This window comes from Clupea harengus, unplaced genomic scaffold (assembly GCF_900700415.2).
Source record: "Clupea harengus unplaced genomic scaffold, Ch_v2.0.2, whole genome shotgun sequence".
Lineage (NCBI taxonomy): Eukaryota > Metazoa > Chordata > Actinopteri > Clupeiformes > Clupeidae > Clupea > Clupea harengus.
This window is the reverse complement of record NW_024880031.1, coordinates 16,914-27,212: the sequence shown is the minus strand read 5'-3', so window position 1 is coordinate 27,212 and position 10,299 is coordinate 16,914. Positions and strand designations below refer to the sequence as shown.

The 10,299-nt window shown below is 39.4% G+C and overlaps 1 protein-coding gene across 1 annotated transcript; it reads left to right on the top strand.

Annotated features, from left to right (window-relative positions):
- Positions 1-2,642: 2,642 nt before the first annotated feature.
- LOC122131142 (SKI family transcriptional corepressor 1 homolog-B-like) lies at positions 2,643-10,028 on the top strand. The gene is made up of 8 exons (XM_042706058.1): positions 2,643-3,178; positions 4,113-5,865; positions 6,512-6,602; positions 6,713-6,793; positions 6,904-6,966; positions 7,688-7,762; positions 7,970-8,044; positions 8,812-10,028. The coding sequence occupies exons 2-8, from the start codon at positions 4,123-4,125 to the stop codon at positions 8,907-8,909; spliced, it is 2,226 nt and encodes a 741-aa protein (XP_042561992.1). The 5' UTR covers positions 2,643-3,178; positions 4,113-4,122; the 3' UTR covers positions 8,910-10,028.
- The last annotated feature ends 271 nt before the right edge of the window (positions 10,029-10,299 follow it).

Here is a 10,299-nt window from a genome sequence, read left to right as displayed (position 1 = left end):
ACTTCATGTGGGCATGTGCTAACCCAAATAGCAACAGACTTAGATCAGGACCAGAGTCACACGCTATTCTGGATGCGCTTTAGCACACTGTACCGCAGCAGTAGCAGGATATCCCAGGATAATGGCATGGTACACCAAAACTAAAGATATATGAACTACATTTACCTTCACTTTAAAACGGATGTATCAAGACGATGAAACTGGCCTTGTTTTCATCTTATACCAATCTAAGAATGTGGGAGGTGGGTGTTTAAAAGCTGCCTTCTGAAAAAGAACCGGCCTCCCTTGGCATAGTGTTCGCTCCTCTCGGAGTGGACACATTAATTAATTAATGTTCAATCCAACCGTAGGCTCACCTGGCCTTTTAAGTGAAAACTCTGTATTCAATGATAAACATGCTCTTGGGTTTGCTACACCACTGACCATTTTCATTGTGTATTCTCTGTTTTTTAATCCAGGTGGATTCATTTCCAATATTAAAACCATGATTCGACGCAGGTAAAATCATCATTAATGTAGGCGAATCTGATTATTTTTTTATAAAAGTTCACGTCGCTTTAATAAAATAATTGAGATACCTTGAAATACCTCTGTGGTTAAATGGCAACACCATCACTGTTTCCCATACGCACGTGGTGTGTTCAATAGTTAATTTGACATTTACTGCAGTTTGAGTTTTCACTAGTCAAGGACTGTAATTAAACATTAAAGCGAGACGTATTGCCAACTTATATACTTTCTTTGTGGAAACGTCATTTTGATGACTTAGAGACACTTAAATATTTTAAAGCGGTCTCTGTCTTATACCGATTGTTTGCACACAGACGTGTCTCACATAATATACTCGAAAAACTATTGAAGGGTAGCCAACTGTGATAAAAGTCCTCGACTAAAATTACCGCTGAAATATCTAATTAAAACCGGGCGTGGTGTTGTGTGGCTGTACCTGCGTTGAACTCCACATAAATGGAGTGTTGCAGCACACGTGAGCTCCTGTTTCTCGAGAATAAATGGCAACAAAGACGCAGTTAGTTGGAGCGTTATAAATTATTTAAAGGAAAAGAATAATTACAGAATAAATTGTAATTATTGTGGGCTGGAGAAAAGCCTCTAGATTGTGAAAGATGACACGACCAGAGCAGATCAGGTTAAAGTTTCCTTCACCATCAATATTGCAATAAGCCCATCTGATGGTGTATAGAGATCATGTCAGGTCTCTGCATCTTGAATGCACTCTATTAATTTTGGCTAAAGCAGCACGTAATATGAATTACTGTGAAAAATTAGACAAAATTATCTTTGTGATATCTCAAAGTAATTAACAGCACACTTTAGGGTGTATGAATCGTTCAGTTATTTATTAAATCAAGCTGATGTAACGTCACATTCAAAACAGTCCCATGTCAATAATGCACACAACAGCCTGCAACTTCTGGTAGGTTAAAGCAATCATGGTTCGAGCTAGTGGGGTCTGCTCAGGAGCAGCACGCCCTGAGGGCGTTTGTGGACGCTATTAACTCACATTTGTTTAGAGTAATTGTTCACATTTTGGACCAGGCAGAATGATTAATTACAGATTACTCAAAACCTCTTCGTCGGACAGTTCATACCGTTTAAAGGGCCTTGCAAATGTGCGCCAATTTTGATTGTGACACACAATTAATAGGCTATTTGTCATATGACTGTCCATTCATTTGGGCTATTTGTTGTAGATTATGACTTCTTTCACCGCCGTGCTGTGACTGACATATGCTTTCAAACACAGACGGCAGTCCAAGAAATCTGCATTGATGATTTTTATTCAACATAATTCAGCACCAATCATTTATTCAGCATAATTCATAAGATGTGTGTATATATTTTCATAGAGGATGTGTCGAGATATTTAGCCCATGTGTTTAATTGGGTTGCCTGTTTTGTTTGGCGAGAAAACTAAAGAGCGATCTTATCAGGACAAGGTATCGATATCCAAGAATGAGACATAGAGGGGTTAACTGTGGGGCATTGATCAGGTTATAAATAGTTAATTTGATCATATAAGGTTCCCTCACTTACCTCACTCGTTTGCTGTAATATATCACTGTGCTTGTACACACTATCTGCTCTCGCTGAGCGCTCTGTGTTAAACAAATTTGCCTCATTCAGGGACCATTGGAGAGAATGGGAAATGGAGAAGTGATCGGTTTTATGACAGTAACCATGCCCTGGGGTCGTTGAGACCCCGCCAAATAATAAATACATATTTCAAAAGAGGCTCTTTTGTCACATTCAAACGTGTCTAATTATAAAGCATGCAATTTCCATACATTTTCAAAAAAAAAAAAAAACATTGGCGGTAATGCAAAATTGATTTGCATCCTCAAAAAATTAGCACAGATGGCCATGTAACCTGACAAAGTCTGCCTTTTTGTCGCCATCGATTTTACTTCAGTGACTTTTTCCATTTTCGTGCATTTCATATTGGAAAATATGTCTGATTGAAAATGTGCTTCACATTAACGAGTTAGCCATATACTTGGTGAAATACTTACCGTTATGAGATGGCTCTTACTGATAAGACATTAAATATGTCAAGCTTTTAAAGACATCATTAGCATTGGTTAAGCATCTCAAATTCACCTTCATTCGTCCCCTAAAATAAAGGCTGTTTACGCACCTTTCCAAAGCAGTTTTGTGCATAGGTCTTGGTCTTTACGCACTAACCAAAAGTGCACTTATTCAAAGACCTATCAATGTGTTGAAAAGTATATCTTAATCATCCTTAACATTTCCAGTGTACCCCGTCCTCTCCCTCTTCAGTCATAGCTGAATTCAAACAGGGTCCCCGTAATTATCGTGCGTCCCGCAGGCAAATAGTTAATACGGACATGGTCGTGCAATGTGGGTGTGCCTTGCAGTTATTTTAGCGCGCTCCTCTGTGCTGTAACGTATTCAGTCTGCCGAGGAGTGGCGAAGGCATGTGGTCAATCTTCCAACATTTCTCACTCAACGCCGAAGAGCCATGGAGTACGGAGGTTTTTGCGCAGTAGCTCGCAGAAAGGAGGATATTTGAACGAAACCTTGTCAAGACCTACCTCCACATTTAACATTTCGAACGGCCAAGTAACGACTTGCTCTTGCTCATTTATTTGATGTAACTACATTCGTATCGTACATCATTCTTTCCTCAGAGATAAAGGTAAGTTAAGATCGATATTATTAATCGTTCCTGTAATTGATATATTGTATAATCCGACAAAATGACTTCGGTGTTTGGGTAGATAGACCGGCAGACAAATAATAGGTGAAATATAATTTGCCCCAAGATTATACGGAGGAATATTAAGCAATAATCCTTTAAATGTCGGTAAGCACGGTTACTTCCAATGCATCTAAAGTTGCCTCTACACCCCGAGGACATTTTCAGTGCCAGGTGTCAACAAAACTGAAGCATGTGTATATAGTTTTAGTTGCATTTTGAAACTAGAAATTACTTGAGTTCTATTGACGTAGTGGAGAAAGAACCTGTGTAATAAGAAAATCGGCTTAATTGTCCTTTTCTTCACCGGTAAGCTCATTGACGGAGCCTAAGAACATTTTCCTTCTGTTCTTTTGCGTATTAGGCCGTTAAGTAGGTGCTTAAAGTAATCACTCTAGTCCTAGAGCCGATTTAGAGACATCGGAGATCTGATCTACAGGTCTTTCCTCTAATTATGTAAAACATTAAAAACGAAAACGTCAAACATCTGAGACGTTTATTTGTTAAAAGTTTTGTCAACGGGGCAGGCCTAATATTGACAGATCACAGGAATTTGTAGCCTATATAAAACGTTGAGATGTCCAGGTAGAATAGCCTTATGATAGACTATTAAAACGAATGCTTTATTATATAAACGAGACAAACTGTGAAGAAATTGTGATTATTATCATACCAAATTTCATCACTGTTTGAATATTATACTAAACGCATATTTCTTATTCTTGTTAATTGGAACGTATACTTAAATCTGAAATGAAATACTAGCAATATGATAATGGTTTCTAACAAAACTTTTTATTATTAAAATGTTCAAGCTTTAGGTGGTCGAATATTTCATTCCTCTTATAGACTATTCTTTTTCATCTTTCATCAGATCTCCAGGAATGGAGCCGATACCCGGTCAGCTCCCAGCGGGACGAGACTCCAGCTCTTCCCCGAATTCTAAACAGGAATTGCAGCCCTACTCTAGCTCTCTTAAGCCTAATCAAGTCAGCGAGACTGCATTATACGGAGTGAACATAGTGTCTTTGGTGATAGATGGGCAAGAAAGGCTTTGTTTGGCTCAGATATCTAACACACTATTGAAGCACTACAGCTATAACGAGATTCACAATCGACGCGTCGCTCTTGGGATCACCTGTGTGCAGTGTACCCCAGTTCAGCTCGAGATTCTGAGGCGCGCAGGGGCGATGCCTATCTCATCCAGACGCTGCGGGATGATAACCAAGCGTGAGGCTGAGAGGCTCTGTAAGTCCTTCCTTGGGGCTCATGCCCCTCCGAAATTGCCTGAAAATTTCGCGTTTGACGTCTCTCATGAGTGCGCATGGGGAAGCAGGGGTAGTTTCATTCCAGCTAGATACAACAGTTCAAGAGCAAAATGTATCAAATGCCACTATTGCAATATGTATTTTTCTCCGAACAAATTTATCTTTCACTCACATCGTACCCCTGAATCCAAATACACACAACCAGACGCGGCAAACTTCAATTCGTGGAGACGCCACCTGAAACTCACTGAGAAGGGCGCAGCCGATGACGTTAGCCATGCTTGGGAGGACGTAAAGGCCATGTTTAACGGTGGTAGTCGGAAAAGGACGATGCCAATGAGTGCCTCAGAAATGTCCTCTTCTATGAAGTCCCAGGCCTCCAGTAACATTACGCAGACGAGTTCAGCCGAGGTTCCTCACAAAACCCTACGCTGTGAAGACGACCGCGGTGGTCTCGGTTTGACCAATTGTGTGCGCAACTATCCTGTCATCCCCGTGCCGAGCAAAGGGTTTGGGGTACTACAGAAGATCCCACCACCAATCTTCCCACATCCTTATGGATTCCCTGCATTTGGATTGTGTCATAAGAAGGACGATGGTGTTGCAGACCAAAATAAGACTAATATTCCAGGTGTGTTTTGGCCAGGAGTGAAGGATAATATTTACCCATCATTCCCCATGTTTTGGCCCACGGCAGGAAGTCTACCAATATCATCATATCCACAAGCACAGCTAAAACCGCATACAGATATAATTTCGACACGACAAAATGAGACCGAACTCTCTGACCAAAATGATCGAGGCTCTATCACGCCCAAAGACAGTCTATTTGATAGTGAACGCTGCTCAAGTTCTCAGTCCACGAGGAACGAGGAGGAGAAGTCTGGGGACGAGGCCAGGTCAACGGAGGGCCAACCCAGCACTCCTCGAAAGGTGAGCTACATATCTGCTTTCAGGCCAGTTGTGAAAGACGCTGAGAGCATAGCCAAACTGTACGGCAACAGGGAGGTATATACAGGGGCTCGTTCAGGTTACCTGTCACCTGACTTTGTCAGCGAAAGTTCCAGTTACCGGTCCGTCTCTCCAGACGTGGACAGCGGAGAAGACCCGGATGTTGACGTGGAATCGAATAAATTACCAGAAGATGAAGAGTCAATTCAGCTTTCCGTGGAAGATCATCAGAGTACCCAGGGGCGGATCCCGTCTCGGGCCAATCCCGATGAAAGTCAAGATTCTGAGACCAGACCAACACAGCAACCGGATGATCCCCAGAGAATCTTGTTCAGCGAGGCAGGGTCATCTGATGACGAGCGGCCGAGCAAGCACGTGTCAGAAAGTAAAGATGCTGCGATGTACGAAGTGAGTATACTCAGTAAAACAAAATGTCTCTAATTCTCACAAACCCACAAATGTATTCACATGTATAACGATTAGCATTACACATTCAATTGTAGATGCTGTGAAATTATATCCTTGTATTGTCAGTTAATCTGTCAATCAATCACGTAGCCCGTCCACCCATCGTAGGCCAGTCCACTCACTCCCAGCTATAGTAGGTATAGGCTATATCGTTTTTAAAGTATTTTGGGCTATTTTCTCCCTTGTCCAAATTAATGTCGTGGTAGGCTAACCAAGAATCAGAAGAAAGCATTTTGGTAATGCTAGTCATTTTTATAAATAGCCTATCCAAGACCAAGACCCATAGGCCTACTTGAAATAAATTGGGGTAAATTGGGGGATGATTTTCATTTTATTTTGATGAAAAGGATCGGCGGGCTCTCTTTGTTGTGACTAGAGTACATATTACAGCACACTAGCCTCTGTCTCGTAATCCTGGGGCATTAACTTCAATTAGGATTTGAGGAATTAGGATGTAATTTGATTATGAATGACGTAAATTACAACAATTATGACAACAGTACGACATGTTGGTTAAATAAAAATGCATTTAAATACGTTACATTTATTTTTTTATTTTTTTTAAATGTTCTGGTTGTTTCTGCAGGTGTATGCTCATGAAAAGGATGGAAACGTGCGCTCGTCTATTGCATCTAATTTAGTATCTAAATATCCCCAGAGTCCGCGGGAAACCACCGGTAATATCATCATGAAAGATTTTTAAATATGTATCAGTGAAATTTGATATTTCTACCCTTGTAGTGTACACGAATATTCATTGCGCCTTTTTATGTTTTGACATGAAAAGATTCACTTAAACAAAGCGTCATTCCAACGGAGGACGAATCTGATTTGCCGAAAACCTACGATGTATCCAAAGACAGCTCGAGTAAGTCTGCTATATTATATGTTAGTTGACATACAGTGCTGGCTTACACCTACATGTGGTCTAAGCATCTCAAACCTTTAATGGTATTAATTGATAAACCTGTGGTACAGATGATGAGGCGATACGCGATGATGTACCTAGAACTGGGAAAGACATCGAAAGTATGGCGAAAGGTACGGACTGTTTTTCCTGAGTGAACAAACACAGAGAACAGTTGTAAGGACAAAATGTGTCCTTGTAATCTTTCCGTAAAAAAAGAACATTTACAACATATGGAAGTAAGGCAAGTCATTCGATTGTATCCGCTACTGAAATATAGCGTCCGGTAGAAAGCATTACTTATTACACATAACCTCCTACAGATGTGAGTTAATGTTAAAAATATTTCTTTCATGTTAACGTTTAAATTCTAAAACATTTCTGGGTAAGCAGCTTTTGGATGTATTACCAGTTATTTGATAATAACATGTGGTTTCCATTTAAACGATACCAACGTCTTGTTGCATACAATAAACCATTGGATGCACCCAGCATTTCTGCATGTCACTGTGGTCAAACTGTAAATTATATGTTGTGATAGATTAAAAGATACAAAGATATCCTCTGGGGACCTCTGTCTCTTTCACTCTCGTTTTTTCACACTGTAGATTTCCCTTTGTATTCTCAGATATTATTCCAGCCACCCTGAGGCTATTGTCCTATGCTTGAAAACACAGGGATCTGACTGTTAATGCTTGCCTCAGACACTGCAGAGAACCAGTCTCCATGTAGACACTGTAGTGCAGCCAATTACATTCAACATTCAAACACCCCTCATTTTATTAGTCTGAAAATAAGAATGTGCCATTTTTATACATTTCCTCATGTGCGTGGGGTTTCTCTATGTGTCCACAGAGGAGCTTCAGAAACAGCTTGTGGAGCAGGTGGAGCTCAGGAAGAAGCTAGAGCGAGAATTTCAAAATTTAAAAGGTGAATAATTATGACAGGCAAATAATGCAACCAGCAGTTGAAATAGGATTTAAACAGATGTAACCTCTGCATTTCTGTGGCCACTAAATTAAGTACTTCTGTGAAGTATCAGCTATGCCCAGATAGGTGTGGTACCCAGGATTTTCACCATAATGATAGTGGTATGATGTCCATGTACTAAGGATCACAAGGACATTTGTTCCTCAGATAATTTTCAAGATCAGATGAAAAGAGAGCTATCATACCGGGAAGAAATGGTCCAGCAGCTTCAGATTGTTCGAGGTGAGTCATTTTAGGTTTTAAAATAACATGCTGTTATTGAACATTGCATAGCTGTATCAGTTTGGTGAGGAGTTCTACAAATATTTTAAAAAGTGACACTTGCATATTTTCGACCGATATTTTCATAGATTGGCTTTTGTCCTTCAAAAACTTTTTTTTAAAATTTATATTATCAAACTTATACTAAACTACCAATATAGAACACAGTGAATCATTTTTATGATTAAGTAGAACAACTGACTATTGGTTGTGACATTATCTATAAGCATTCAATTTTAACAAGGAAAGCACTGATCAGATAAGCAAAAATGTTAACTTAAAAAATACAACCTCAGTGATATATTCATTCTTTTTTTTAACATAGACACATTGTGCAACGAGTTGGACCAAGAGAGAAAAGCTCGTTATGCAATCCAACAGAAGCTGAAAGGTAATAATACTTTTTGGTTTCAAGGCAACTTGTTTGTGTAGTTCTAACGAATATATGCAAGTGCTACTTTGTATGTTTTCATTGAAAATTTCGATTCAGCACGTTTCATAAAATAACCTCTTACAGTTTTGCTGCATTTGATCCTTTTCCTATGAAATCACTGCTGACGCATCATTTTATTCTTCAAGAATAGCTCTCTATAAGGACATGCATCAGATGCCTTCTGATTTAAATAAAGAATGAATCGAATCTAAATAATATACATTTGTGCACTCCGCAGTCAAAGTGATGAAACAGTGTGTTGATACATGAAGTGATCGATGTGGTTTCTCCCTAGAAGCTCACGACGCTCTTCACCACTTCTCATGCAAGATGCTCACCCCTCGTCACTGCGCCGGGACCTGCACGTTCAAGCCGCCTCTCCTACCGCCCTAGACCTCACACCTCCGGACACCTCCGGACTCCTCTGACGGGTGGCAGCCTTCCTTTCACAGCAATTCTACTACCCAAGGACTACTTTGAAATAAACTGACCACAGATGCACAAGAGCGTGGATGACATGGACACACCATTTCATTTGAGAGGGTGTTTTTTTGTTTTAGTTTTTTCACTTAGTTGAACACTTGCGTCAAAAGAGTAGTACACAAAGATCAGTGTTTCCTTCCTTATGTAATATGGGTTCTCCATACTATTGTGGAAAGCCTTTAAAAAGATCATGCTCAATTCCTGTTTGGACCATTAATGCTTAATAACGTGGCAATGTGCAATGAAATTTGTTGTGAGATTTTATAGGTAATATGAAAATAATACTTAAGCATTACTCATGTCTTTTTATGTATGTATTTATTTTTGTGGTTCTTAATATACAGTGCTGTCTAATCTACCCCCTTTATAAGTATTATCATGCACTTTAAATTAACAAAAACATTTTTGACCCAGTGTGTATTGTAATCTAATTTTGCTCTGGTGAGAGACGGGATGTATCAAACCCAGCTCTCTCTCGCAAACGGAGAATTACACCAGCACTTATTCTTACACCATAGTAAATTATGTTTAAACTTTAGGTTGGCTGTATGCTTGATCTCACTCCATATCAATGTGTAGTGCTTTTGTGGGCTATATTCAAAAACAAATAAAATCTCTTGCCTCACTATGTAGCTAAGAAGAAAAAAAACACAGATCACAGATTTTGCAGGACATGTGAAGTTTCCTTTCATAAAGATGTTTTTTGGTATTTAAAAAAAAAAAACTTTAATTGCACTGCACTGTTCAATTATAGAGTTTTACCATCTTTACACACCATAGTAGACATCAGTAGTAGTCATCTAGATACACTCCTGATACACTTGTTCTGAAAATGACTATACTGTACACAGATCCTAGGGGTTGGGGGACCATTCCATATCACCATTTCACTGCCAAAAGGGGGAAGTATGATTAAGTGCTATTGTTTGATTTGACCATACCTGTTATGACAGAAGTACAACTATTACCTTTGTGAGAGAAAGCTACTTCTCTAGATGGGAAAAATGTTTTTACCCAGTTGTTGCATGAACGGGCAGTCCACTGTTATTTGTTAAGGTATGTTTATGTACTTAGTGCATTTAAATGTATTATAATCAGTTCAAATGTGTAAAGACATATGACTGTACATAATCCCAGAACTGCTGTAACAAAACATTCAGCCTTGATTTTTCCCAATTACACAGAGGGGATACATGTAAAATATGATTAAAAGCTTTTGATGTCCTCCTCCGGTATCCTATTCTTAACTACCAAGGAGAAGACTGTCACCTAGTGGATTGTTAGGGAATTACTCACACAA

What these genes read in the sequence shown, in the direction of transcription:
- LOC122131142 (XM_042706058.1), top strand. Translation starts at nt 4,123, where the DNA reads ATGGAGCCGATACCCGGTCAGCTCCCAGCGGGACGAGACTCCAGCTCT. An exon ending in CATCGAAAGTATGGCGAAAG is followed by an intron (nt 6,967 to 7,687) that starts GTACGGACTGTT and finishes ATGTGTCCACAG; the next exon opens with AGGAGCTTCAGAAACAGCTT. An exon ending in AGAATTTCAAAATTTAAAAG is followed by an intron (nt 7,763 to 7,969) that starts GTGAATAATTAT and finishes TTTGTTCCTCAG; the next exon opens with ATAATTTTCAAGATCAGATG.